Source organism: Aphelocoma coerulescens, chromosome 2 (assembly GCF_041296385.1).
Source record: "Aphelocoma coerulescens isolate FSJ_1873_10779 chromosome 2, UR_Acoe_1.0, whole genome shotgun sequence".
In the NCBI taxonomy this organism is placed as follows: Eukaryota; Metazoa; Chordata; class Aves; order Passeriformes; family Corvidae; genus Aphelocoma; species Aphelocoma coerulescens.
The window spans coordinates 39,958,146-39,971,848 of NC_091015.1; the positions used below are offsets into that span (position 1 = coordinate 39,958,146).

General features: G+C 37.8%; 1 protein-coding gene across 6 annotated transcripts in view; it reads left to right on the forward strand.

Annotated features, from left to right (window-relative positions):
• The first annotated feature begins 874 nt into the window (after positions 1-874).
• Positions 875-13,703, forward strand: part of ABCB5 (ATP binding cassette subfamily B member 5) — a 50,170-nt gene continuing 37,341 nt past the window's right edge. For 2 of the 6 annotated variants that reach the window (XM_069007087.1, XM_069007089.1), the window contains exons 1-2: positions 910-999; positions 1,350-1,407. In XM_069007087.1, the coding sequence (XP_068863188.1) occupies positions 1,396-1,407 (12 nt within the window). In that variant the 5' untranslated portion in view covers positions 910-999; positions 1,350-1,395. Of the gene's footprint in view, positions 1,000-1,349; positions 1,408-13,703 lie in introns of all 6 variants that reach the window. The other 4 variants (XR_011149000.1, XR_011148999.1, XR_011148998.1 and 1 more) reach the window with 4 other exon arrangements.

The following is a 13,703-nucleotide window of genomic DNA, read 5'->3' on the forward strand; positions in this document are numbered from 1 at the left end:
TCAAAGAAGATAGGGCAAGTGGGAACTGATTTTTTTTTTTTTTTAAAGCATGGAAGACACAGATTTGTGGATCTTTTCCAGGGAAACATGGAACAATTCCTGCTTTCCTGGGAGTGGTTTTCCCAGGTGCTGGAGGAAATTATAGAAAATTCATTTTTACTATGTACTTCAGACTCTGATTTCCTAAATAGTCATGTCATTTCTGCCCAAAAAACCACTCACACACTATTACTAAAGCTGGAAATATTCCATATTGTATGGAAAATTAATTTTTTTCACATGAAATGGATGGCAACTTTACAATATCATGTATGACCTTCCTGAAAAAAAACATGATTTTGGTAAGAAAAAAGTCATCCTTTTTCACCGGTAGCTTTAGAGTTTTTGTTTTATTTTTAACAAGTTATACCAATTTCCAAAAGTTCTAACCAAAATGTTGATCTCCCCACCTCCCAAAGCATGTCCGTTTGCCTGTTGCTGGACAAGACTGTGTCTGTGACAGCTAAAACTTTGGGGCCTGATGGGCACATATTTAGAAAAGTGTCTAAAAATTCTTCTTGGAAAGAAAAAACTGAGACAATAGAAAAACATACACCTGTAAATTTCTCCCTCTGTCACCTCTTGCACCCTTACATGACCCTGCTGTGATATTACAGACTCCCTTCTGCTCACAAGGCAGAAACTGGACTTTCACTGGGCTGAATTACCGTACAGAAAAATCCAACACAATGTGGAGATTGTTCTTTTGGTGCTCTGCCTGCTAGCACACATTAACCTGGTATAATAAAAGATCTACTGAGCTGTACCCAGCAATGACTGGTTTCTAAATATTGATCTTTTGCACCAAGGCAGCTCTTACCTTCTGCACAGCAAAGCAGCTGAGCAGATTGCCCTCTGCCAGTGATGTTTGTTTGAATTAACCAGCTAACAGGACAAAGAGATGTGTCCTACTCATCACAATCATGTGCATGGCAAGAGGCGGCTTTTCTGTACTTAAAGGTAAGCAGCAATGAACCTCACTCCCTGTTTCTGTCACCTTGCATGAACATCAGGGCCAGGTTCCTGGTTCATAACCTTTTATCTCTTTGAAAATATTAAATATAAACCACCCTCTGATAAGCAGCGATTATGCATTTTGTAAAGGAGTTGTAAAACACATAAGGCAGTTAAGAAACTTGACTTGAAGTTTCCCCTCTGGCTCAAGGGAATTTCCTGCTCCCTGCATACAAAATCGGTCTGTGTGGGAGAGAAGAACAGGAACCAGCTGAAGGCGTGAGGGTACTACAGCTCTTGAATAATTGCAAATCCTAAGTGATAAGACGTAACGGGAACTGGTGTTTTTATTTCAGCATTTTCTGACCCATCCAACAAATCAGTAGTGCTTCCTGTCTATTTATGGACCCTTTGGTGAGTGAAGGCATTTTATCTCTCTCTGATTGTGGTTATATTCAGTCATCTGCTTCCCACTGCATAGATCTCTGGTCTATTTGCTAGTCATTTGTTACCAAAAGTTTTAAGTGCAATTTGATTCTGATAGCCATTACATTAAATGGAGACCAGATTTAGTAGCAAAGTTCAAACTAAAATTTGGTTGAACTAGTCACTTATTATATCTCATCTATGACATCTCAAAGGCCTTGTGGTGGGAGAGACACCATGTTCCAACATTTCACTTATCTCTTAGAAATTATGTTTTTACTACAAAGTTCCAGATTTTAGTGCCTGGTTTTGTAGCTGGAACTCAGTGCTAACACTCAGCCTGTCTTGACTAGATTTACTTTACTATGCTTAACTTAACTGATTATTTACACAAATAAGTCTCCCATTTTTTTAATTAAAAAAAAAAAGAGAGATAAAAGGTTATGCTGTTTCACTAGTTGAAATCCAGTCAATACTGTAATATTGTTGCAAAACATCCTTAGTCTCAGATGACAGTTATTATCAAACTCAAGATATTACTAATTTTGGGGTGTTAAGTAATAACTGCTCAAAGAATGAAATTGCTCTTGCTGTGAGGTGGTAATAAGTGAATCCTAAATATGACCAGAGATGGGAGGGGAACATCTGGATTTTGATTTGATGCCCAGGGACTCTTCATTCTGTTCTGCAAGCTCGTACAGAGCCAGGACTGGGACTCCGACTGCCTTTACTCACTGGCAGCCCACAAGCAGCAGCAGGGCACCTGTCCTTGGTGACCTTTGGGACGAGCACAGCTGAGCCTGGCCAGGAGTGCCCAGGAGGGCTGGTGAGGCCAGTGGTGGAGGAAAGGAGGAGTCATTTGAGGTCAAGGACAGAGGGGGGAAAGAACAGCCCTGGGAACTAGAGCAGGAGGTATTCTGTTTGCCACAGTGCCTTTCTATAGGGTTGTTTATTACTATGTAGCATGCAACAGAGGGCACGTCTTTTATAGTGGGAGGTAAACAGGAATGGCCTCAGTGCAGCGTTTCTAGTTTTTAATTAGATTGCCCTTCACTTTTTTATCACGTGTTTCAGCAAGAGCCCAGCCTGCAAATGCTGGCTGAGCAGGCTTGTACATGTGCATGACCCTGCATACTGATAATTCACCAGCTTCTTCAGCTTTCTCTCACAATCTTCGCACTGTTGTGTCCTTACTGTTTGGGTTGTTACTGAGCTAAGAAACAGCTTCAGCTACTGAGATATTTTTCTCTTTTTCAGATAAATCATGTGGGAGAGTAAATGAAAGATAGAGGGTGACATTCTAAAAAAAAACAGTAGTAGCTCTTCTGCAGTTTACAGCCTACACAATGCTTTACAAAATATCTGAACGTTAAACAGAAGGTATGTCCTGCTGTAGCCTTCCAGATTTGCCAAGATTTCCTGACCAGCCTGGTAAAGTTCTGTGCTTCCTTAAGAAAGGTCAAAAGTTTCTTTCATACACCATAACATTAAGCAAAATTTGAACAGGTGTGACTCATATTAAGCTCTTCTGCAAAATTGGCTTTAACATGCCTGCTAACACCAGAGAAATTCTAGCTCCTCTCTTGGGGGAAATTGCCATTCCCAATTAAAAACCTGTATTTCTGAGCTCTAACCCACACAGTTCATCCTCTCAGAAGAAAATAAAATTTTACTGGATTTTGTTTTTCATTTGCTGACTACTACATTTAGTACCATGTACATATCTGACTTTTCTGTCTGTAGAATCTTGGCGTTTCACCCTTTCTCTGTGTTCTCACAGCACTTCTGTGGATCAGGAAAGTTGTCTTTCACAAATTCCACTTCATGAATATATAAATATCTTAAAAAGTCAGAAAATCCTCTCTCTTTTATTTTAAATAGGAGAAAATTATCTGCCCAAGATCACACAAATTAGAGGCTGAAGAGCTAAAAAAGTAAACAAATCACCACTTTCTGGACTATCTCATGTCTAAAATTATTTTCTTAAATATTTAGAGCAAAGTTCTTATTGTTAGAAGCCCAGGGAAGTTATATCATTACAGGAATAAGGGATATAACATAAGGAAAGTTTTGTGTGGAATTCCAGTTTAACTCCCCACATAAGCTTCCTTGATACAAGGTTCATTCGATCACTCCAATGTCTGATTTGCCTCTCCTGTGAACCTTCTGGCTTCATGGTGAAAGAAATTTAATTTAATTCAGAATATGCACATAAAAGCAGTTGGTTGGTAATAAAATAACACTTCTTAATTTCCATGTTCATGTATCCTCGGTATCCAAAGTTTAAAATACTATCTTAAGGAAGCTACTTTGAACCTTTTTTTTGCAATATTTTTAGGAAAGCTTTTGGGATAGGGTAATTTGAAGAGCATAAAGATAACATAGCCACTTGGAGAATTTTTTTTTTAATTGCCTTTTTGTAGCTATATAAAAAATTAATTTGCCCACAAAATAATTTTAAATATGTTTTGAAAACTTCCCTGAATTCTGAATTTAGTGCAAGCTGCTCTTCTGACCAAAATCCATAGGAAGAGACTCCTTCTTCAAAAAGTGACAACCATCAGGAAATAACCTGAACACTATTCAATGCCATAGAAATATTGTGTTTGTCATGACAGCATCATTTTAGAAACACTTCATGGATTCTCACTCCTACCACTCACCTGCATGGAATTTAAAAGTTACATCATGCTTTATACTGTCCCTGTAATACCTAGAAATAAAGCAGAGAAAAGCAAGATATACCACTCTCCCTGACTCTACTCAACCAGTAACTCTTCCTTGGCAGTTACAGTGGTGATATTATGCTATACTGGCGTAGATAAATGTCATTATTTGATTTCTTATGTTAAATCTACCTTAATGGGTAGGATAAGTCTTGACTGTAATACTGCAGTCTTTCTTTTTAATGAGGATATTTTATGGAAGACATCAGTAACAGCAAATTTTATCCAAAACAGTAACATTTCTGGCTTTTTATAAAAGAGTCCTTCAAAGCAGGAGAATTTGACATATTTTTTTAAAACTGTGGATTTGGCTAATCTCTTTTCATGTCTATGACCATTCTCACAACAAGCCACATTATTTTCCTGCATTTAAATACTCAAATCACTGAATGGAAGTCCACAATATTTACTGATGTCACAAGTCTTTTTCAATGTTGTTGGTTACTTTAAACTCATATTATTTTCAAAACACATGTTTGCACATAAGATGAAAATCATCAGAAGGAAACATCCATAAGCACAGCTTTTCATAATGCAAGGTTTAAGCAAGTCAGATGTTCTTGTTTCTGAAAGAGTGAGCCTTATGTACTGAATCTAAGACAGCAAGAGACAGTTATCCTAAGATCAACTTAACTTTTTGCTCTCCAAGAGAACAACAGCTAAGACTACTGTGATTCCTCCAGTGTAACATTTCAGGGGGATGGTAGAGCTGAATGGCTAATGGACTTGGTTTATTTAAACAAAAAACATGGTTACTGCAAGTTTTGACCATCATGAACCATCATCTTCCCAGGCTTTCCCCTGGGGAAAATTGTGTTAACATTTGCAAAAACACAGTGATGTTCACTTACATTCAATGTGAGACACTGTTCCCACCTTCAGACACATCATTTCAGATGTCTTCTTGTAGAGATGTCCTACTCCCATTATTGTCAATGAAGATGTAGTCCATCAAGTGAGATATCCAGAGTGCAGGGAACTGGTCAGATCACCTTAAAGTAGATGGCTGCGTTGTTGACTAGACTCTGTTGAATTTGGACATACAGTTCATGGGCAGGCATAAACATGTGGTCACATAAATGTATTTGAGTCTGTCAGCTGAATTCCATTCCCAGAGTAGGGAAGAGCCAATTTTACGTAGAGGATTCTAATTGTCCCTCACTAGCAAGGAGAATTTGCCTATCACCAGGCATCTAACCTTGCCTGTAAAACCTCTTCGTGCTGTGTACATAATTGGATAACATTAACTGGACCAAAACCAGGCCTCAAAGCACCCTACCACGTATTGGACATCCCACCAGCATGGCTGCATCTCCCCTCTCCTGCAGCAGTCGGACTTGCATCCTGGCACTGGGGCACCCTTTTCTTCTGGGAGACTCAGAACCACAGTCGTGATCCACATCCAGCAGAGTAGCAATTTAAATGTTGTGCATTCCACAGAATGCTGAGCTGCTGGTGGATAAGAGCTTCTTGCCCTCACTTTTGATTGTTTTTAGCACTTCAGTAAATTTTGGCTTTGTCTTGTTCCATGTGCTTTTGGAAAGAGAGGGATTATTCCCTGTTGGATTCTGGTTAAGGCTATGATAGGTTATTCTGGGGTCTTTGGCTGGAAAAGACACAATAATAGTTTTCTTGATTAAAAAATACATAAATCTCTAAGTTCTTCAGAGAAATAGCTGGGTTTTGAGCTTATTCATTTTTATCAGGTTTATAGCTAGGGCAACACTGCAGAATGCTGTATTCCATGGCATTACAGTATAAATGCCTTGGATGTGTAAAAGTGATAAATGTTCAGATTGTGTCTTCTTATTGGTTATAGGATAGCATCCAATATAAACAGCAAAAAAAAAAATCCAATGCTTTTACAGTGATTCTAGCTGAAAGCTCCTCCTGATTGCTCTCTTGGACATATGGTAAGAATTTACTTGCAATTCATTAAAAGCTTTTCTGAATGACATTATAAAGGGAAACACACAGTGCATATGGACTTCAAGGATATTTGGTCATGGGTAGTACAGCTGGGCTCTTCTAATTATTTCCATAAGTATCAGTTCATCAGGATAGTACAACTAGGTCATGGTGAACGACACAGATTGTTATAAGGAGGAACAGGAGGGAAAAGTCTTTTTTGTTTTGTTTTGTTTACCTAAACAAATTTGTATCCTTAATAAATCAAAGCAGTATTTGAGTAGCAACCATATTAAAATCAAATTTCTTCTTGTTCTTTGAGTTTACTTTTAGTGACGCTGATTCCAAATAGTTACTTTTTAGAATATCTATTTTACTATCATTCTGCAATGCTACTAAAGATCCCTTAAAATGAAGTATTACTTCTCTGAATGCAGTTATTTTATGAGCCAGTTAATTAAGTGATGCACTACCTGAGTTTATTCCTGTACTAAATCATTCATTAGGCAATTGTGAGACCATTCAAGATCTTCAAATAGCTTCTGGTAGTATAGCAGAGATAATCTGACAGCCTTTTGAAAAGAATAAAGAGGAATTAAAAAACAGTTACCATTGTTTTTCAGTGTTCCTATCCTTTCTCTTTATCAGTATATTTCAAAAACTAGTCTCTGGTAACCTAATCTTTTTTGGCATGCTGTTGCTAATTTGAAAAGGTAAACCATTTCCCAAATCTTTAAGAGCTATTCAGGCATGTCCTTGTGCATACCTTGGAAGAATCAAATTCTACTTAAAAGGAAGTATCTTTCATCAGACCTTTTTGCCAGCCATGTTAATTTCGGTCCAACCAGAAGTTCTTTAGAGTTCTTGTAGTCTGTTTAGAAAGTGGTACAACAGAAGGAAAGTTTGGTGAGAGCCCAGGCATGGCTGTGCAGTGATGCGTACAGAAGTGTACACTTACATAACTAGTTTAATATTGCAAACACAGCTAGAGCTAGAAGTTCAGCCCTGCATGAAAACAGTACAGAGAGTCCTGATCGAGGGTTTACATCACAACAAAACCCAGGATCTGTATTTCACTAGCCTCTTTAGTTGCCTGAGGACTCCTCAGTCCATGTGAAGGGCTTCCTTCACTCTTGGGAGTGTGAATTGTTAAAGATTACACTGGACAAAACATGCTCCTAAACTCCATTCACCTGTCAGCTGAAGGACTGGGTCAGGAACTTATGGGAAAAAGATGTAGTTTTAGATCCCAGTCTGCAGAGTATGCAGGTCAGTGAATACTGTTACTTCTCAAAGTGGAAGGGGGAAGAAGTAGGAAAGGGAGATTGTAGTGATACCTGAGAGACTACCTACTCAAAATGGAAGGAAATTTAGAAGATGCCAGCATCTTCCTTTTAAGCACTGGAGTTTGACTAAGTCAGCTTTGGGACATGGAGTTTTCACTCTTCCTCTCACCACAATTCATCTACCTGTGCAACAAATGGGTGTGACACTTTGTTCCTCCCCTCAGCCCTGTCAGTCTTGTTACCTCTGAACCAGAACTCAGTGCCATGGTAGCCAGCATCAAGACTAGCCACCAGACAATGCAGTCTGAAAGGCAGGAGCCACCAGCTGGCAGAATCCTACTGCTTTTGTCTGAAATGCCAAAATATTTTTCATCAGAAGAGAACACAGCCAAGTAAATGTGAATGGCCTGTCATGGAAAAAACCTAACTGCCCCAAGGCAAAACAATATTGTGACCACAGAACACAGCTTTATGAGCAGAAGCCACAACTTCTCTAATCTGAAGATCTAAGCTGACTCTATAACCAGGGTAATTTATTTTGGTGATCAATTGTTATTTGCATGCAAGTAGTACAAGGCAACCGCCTTCATAAATTTTCCCCATCTCCTCTGTTCTGAGACAATTTCTTATTAATCCTAGGATGCCTTTTCCTAGGACTCATGTCCTCAGGGATCATATACCTTGGAGGTGACTATGAGATGTGATGATAGGGGATACCTAAGATTTTCAAAACCTAAGGCATTCCAAAAGAAATGAGAACTTTTAAACAAAGGGAATACTATGAGTGGAATGTCACTGTCTGCACACATCTTTAAAACCTTTTAAAAAACTTAATTTTTATCATGGCCTGTCCAGACAACGGAAAGATTCAGTGATGTACTCATGAGTCATGAAGTGCATTTCAGAGAGATGTTTACACTGATTCCTTTAAATGAAAATTACAACATTCACTGACCCTTTGGAGCATATAAACATTTAATCAGAACATCCTCCAGTACTAAACACATGCTACGTGTATGAATAACACCCATTTGATTCAGTCATGTTATTTAAATTATATATATGTACGAAATGCTATATTATTGGAGGGTCAGACAGTAAAGTGAAAGAGAGAGGTCCTTGCACTCAAGATTTGGCATTGTGTTGAGAAATACAAATATTTAAAAGAAAATAATTGTCACTTGGTAATTCCCTTTGAGACTCTGAAACTAAAAGGTGAACTGAAATTCTCTGTGCTGCTAACATCCTGTCCAGCACTATGCAGCACATTCAAAATCTTGTTCAGTTCAAAGACAGGAGCTTGGCTGGTGCTATCCTTGTAGTAAAGACATCTGATATTTTCTCCACATTTTATTATTGTGAACTGTGAATTATGAATTTACTATCACCTAACTTTTTGATGTGAAATGGAATGGAGTGCTTGAATAAGACCTTTCAGAAACAGAAAGGTTTTTTATTTCACACAGTTTTGTTCATCCCAGGGTTATATTCATGAAACACTATGACATTATATCAGTGAAAAAATTGCATCAGGAGTTATGTCTACACTGCTAAAAATATATCCATTGTCTGCAGAAGAGGTCCATGGACTTGATGGTTTTAACAGCTTTTATCCATTTTGCTCAGAAATAGCCCCTCTGCACAGCCACATTTCCACGGAGTACCACCTAACCTGAGTTTCCTTGGCATCCCATGGTGGCACAGCCAAAACCCTAAGACATACTGTTTGCTTCCTTCAACTCTCCAGTCACGCTGAGTGAGTGCTGAGCTGTGTCACAGTCATGTTACATGGAAAGAAAAAACACAGAGAAATATTTGTGTAAGCCAAAGTTAAGGACATGCATTGCATGCTCCCAGATATATCATGTCAGTGCAGAAATGAAGCCACAAGGACACTGTTCCAGGACTGCAAAAGATGGAAAGAATCAAAAGTGTTCTATAGAAATAAGCTCTTGGAAGTAAACTCAGAAATAAACTATTCCCAAAACCAAACCTCACTTTCATCTGAAAGTGAAATAACTGATGCACTCCAAAAAGAAGCCTGAAAATTAATGAAAATGCCATGTCAATGACCCATCCCAGGGTACAGACAAGGTTGTGAAGTCACTGCCATTTGTCCTCTTTCCCATCTTTCACCAGTGGAAAGCTTCACCAAAAGTGTTGCTAGCTGTTCCACAGACTCAGTTTATTACTAAACTCATGTCTTTTATCACAATACAAGTTGTTTGTGATTAAACCACTTTCATTTTGTTTTACTCTTCATTATATTTATCAGCACAACAGAGAAAATAGAGCTGATGAAATCTCAGAAGACAATTTCATCTTTCCCCATACTTCAAGGCAAAATCATCTATACCATTCTTTTCCTTGTAGACAAAATTGCTTGACTTTAAAAGAAAAAAATACCAAAAAGAAATAAATTGAAAGTCTAGACATCAAGAGTTTCATCAGTTATCTGGCCCAGCTAAAAGCATTCTGATTTTTTTCTTTCTTATTGTAATTTAGCGCCACAGTAGATATGAAGACACTGGATTCTACTGGTTTTGCAACAGTCTCTCAGATTTTTCTAGAATCTATTGCATATTTCCACTATACCAAACCCAATTCCATCTGTCTTTCCTCAAGGGTCATATCTTTTATATGCCTTCAGTTTCACTTTCTTCCTTAATTCCTATCATGCACATCTGTCTTGAAACAACCAAAATTAGACACTGCATTCCAGCTGAGGACTTGCTACAGAGAGAAAACACTATTCCGTATATTTCACATGTGACTCTTGTGTGCTTTTGTGAATTTTGTTTTTTTTATTCCAGTTTGACAGTGTTGGTTTCTGTTCAGTTTTCCTTCCAGTACATCTCCCAGATGCTATTTTGCAGAAAAGCTGCCTGTAAAGTCCTTCCCAGCTTCTATTTATTGATAGATTATTCCTCCACAAGAATCTTGTGCTTCTGCATGAACTGTTCTCCTATTTATGTTTCAAGTTCATAATAAGTTTCTATTAATTACCAACTTTTTATCCCTTTTGCCCTTAGACTGCATTTCCATGAGAAACAATAATCCTATTGAGAAAAAATAATCCTATATTCAAATTTTTCTTTATTCTGTTATCATTCCTCTCTTTTTCTCTAAAGAATCATGAACTATAGAATATCACCATCACTTTTATGCAAATCTCCTTCCTTGATCTCATTCCATTTCTCAGGATAAAATGTAGAAAAGCTCATCTTCAGTTACTTCTTTTGACTCTTGAAAGAAAATTCTGTTCCTGGCACTTTCCAAGAATTTAAGGGGCATTTTTTACTTCTCATCTCTGTTGCCCACTTAATACTCCTGAACTGATAGCCGAAAATTCTTTGTTCTGTCTTTCTTCCGATACAGAAGGTCCTAGAACTAATAACCTGCTTACATAAGGCAGTTCCTCCTCCCTTTCCCTTTCTTCCCTCTCTGTCTTTCTGAAATATGTGTATAACAACATCCAGTCCCCTGAACTATATGGATCTTTACCATTTTAAGTCACCATTTTCATTATGTACACAATTTTCTTGTTCCAGGCATACAAAGTTTTCAGCAGAATGACTGCCTTCTCTGCTTGATATGAACTTACTACTTATCTTACTCTACAACTTAGAAGGAAAAAAGAAGAAAAAAATCTCTATTTTATAAAAAACAATGAACCACATTGGCTTGACATTTTTTTCCTAAGGCAAGAGGAATTATAGTAATTCTGCCAAATTCTTCACAATTATCACTTAAGTGTCTCCTAAAGCAGACCTGCAAACTTCACAGGGGAGAATGAAATGCATTGCCTTGTTTTTATTCTTAGAGAAAATGTGTACTACAGAGAATTTGTAAAACTATTTCAGCGTTAATGAATTCCTGCAAGATTTTCTGTTTAAAAACTGTTGTAAATAAATAGCTATCTTTGATATTACTGTTTAGTTAAAGGGATCAGATGTGTTCCCACTCTCTAGTTTCTGGGAAACCACAAACAATGGTTTTGTTTGGTTACAGCATCAGGACTTTCGGACAACATAGCTCAGTCTTTGTCAGAAAGTTGAAGTGGTGGGACATATTTCTTTATCTGATTTTTAATTCTTCCAGCATTCACCTCTACCCAGACCTTCTCTGTAGGAACTCAGAGTGCAGAGAATATTTCTCTGCCTGTTTTGAAGAGTTCTACCCCCCTGGACAACACTGCTTTTGACCTTCATCCTTGGAGAAAATTGCCTACCCTCTGGGAAGAATTAGAATCTACACTGGTGTGAACCAGGTGATAGAATATTATGTAAGATTGTCACAGGGTGAAAAATTTAGAGGATTTGGGTTTGTCAATATAGTAAATAGATAAAAGCAAAAAACTTCAAAATGGAGGATTGTTGCTGTTCTCCAGACCTTCTTCTTCTTCTTCTACTACTCCATATTCTGCAGTAGAAGTAGTTTGGGATGATTGGATAAAGAATTCTTCAGTTCCTTTCTACGTGACTAGATGATTTCTTATACATTGGTGGAAAAGTATAAATAATGTACGCTTTTAGGGACCATTGGTTAATTTACCTTCAAAAAGGCTGTGCAATCTTGATAATTTGGCATTCTCCTGCATTCTCTGCTCTGTGCTATGTCTGGGTCACCTTAAGTGGCTCTATTTCTCTGATAAGACTTAATAAACAACTATCTGAAAGCACAGAAGGCTGATAGTCCTGTTCATCTCTTGGACTCCTGGCAAAGACTCTAAAATTCTCCCCTATCAGGGGAGGCATAATTAAGGCACAGTCAGTGTCACTTCTCCCTTCACTGCACCAAATCTCCAATAGCTCTGCAGCTGCCAGTGTTATAGCAGAATACCTGTAATATTGTTTCAGTTTGGACAATTACAACTATTACAACAACTTAGTTGTCTGCTTCCTTTATTAAGCCACTCCATTTATGCCCACCAAAATTCAATCTCCTAACTCCAAGTACTGTGCCATGACCACGGCTACTCCCAGTGATTGTTAATAGCATTACTGTTGAGCTTCAGTACAGTACATATGTCACTGTACTGCTGTGGATATGTGGGAGTGGATTATAACTGATGGCCCCCAAACCCTACAACAGCAATTCCATTTTTAGTCTGACTGCCAACAAATAAATGAGAAACCAGGACTTTCTTATCTTAAAGTGATTGTCAAGTCTTTTCTGGCTGAAGCTCAGGTTACATAAGCAAAAGTGACAAAGCAACAAAAACCAAAGCTCAACACAGTCTTTTATACCTCCGCCCTGTGAATTACAACCCAGCACGAGATATGAAGGTGAGCAGATATAATTAAGGTAATGGGTCAAATACCAGCCCTGACTTCCCACAAGTGGTTTCTGAGGGCAGAGAGGTGTCTTCCTGGTGTTCTTCTGGATTTTTGGAGAAATAAAAAAGTGGTAAGGAGCCTGTACAATACCTGTAAATACAGTACACCTTCTTCATATTTGACTGTCATTTTAAGGACACGTTCCAGTAAAGCTGGGTGTCTCCTGGTTTTGCACACCATGCATTGAATTCTTTTCAGGGTTAATGGTTTTCTTGGGGAAACAAGTTCTCATTTTCAGCTTGTATTACAGGTTATTTCAGGGAGGGTGTTTCATTTGCTTGTTTTAATAATGAGCTTATGAATAACAGTTTTTTAAAGTAGATATATTTTCTAGTCCATTATGGCTGGTGTTAATTAATGATACTTGACTGTGTTTAATGTTTCTCTTCCAGTCAGTGACAACATTTGGACAGATGAACCAAACACATGGAGGAAATGGTGTATATTGGCTGTTTGGAATAGAATAGTTTTCAGATTAATCTAGTATTTTCCAAAGATAGAAAATATTTTTGGATAAAGGAAGAAATAGTATTTTTTCTCCAAATTGCATTATGATATTTCTATCTTAATGTCTTCACCCCAAAATTAAAAGGGCATGATTGTAAACTACAATTTTTTGTGTTGCTGCTCTCCCTTCTATTAATGGGAGTCGTCTCTGTTTTACACGTGTATTTTAGTCCAGAACTGTTGCTTCTGTAAAAATATCAGAATATACTAATTTATTTTTTTACTTAAGCACAGAGTGCTTAGCTGTAACTAGACTATAAGCCCATGTTTCTCAGTAGGTTTGATGGGGAATATTTTTCCAGGAGATCATTCCTTATTCCTTCTTTTGTTCATTTTCTATTTAATCACTTTGTTTATAGGTTGGGTGGGGTTTTTTCCCCCTTTGAAGATGCTCATTATCTTATAGAGCAGAGCATCCCTTCCAAAGGAAGAACTGGGGAGAGGAGGGAGAGAGAAGGAAACAAATTCCTGCTCAACACCCTGTGATTATTTTCTCTGCATGATTGGTTCTTTGCCCT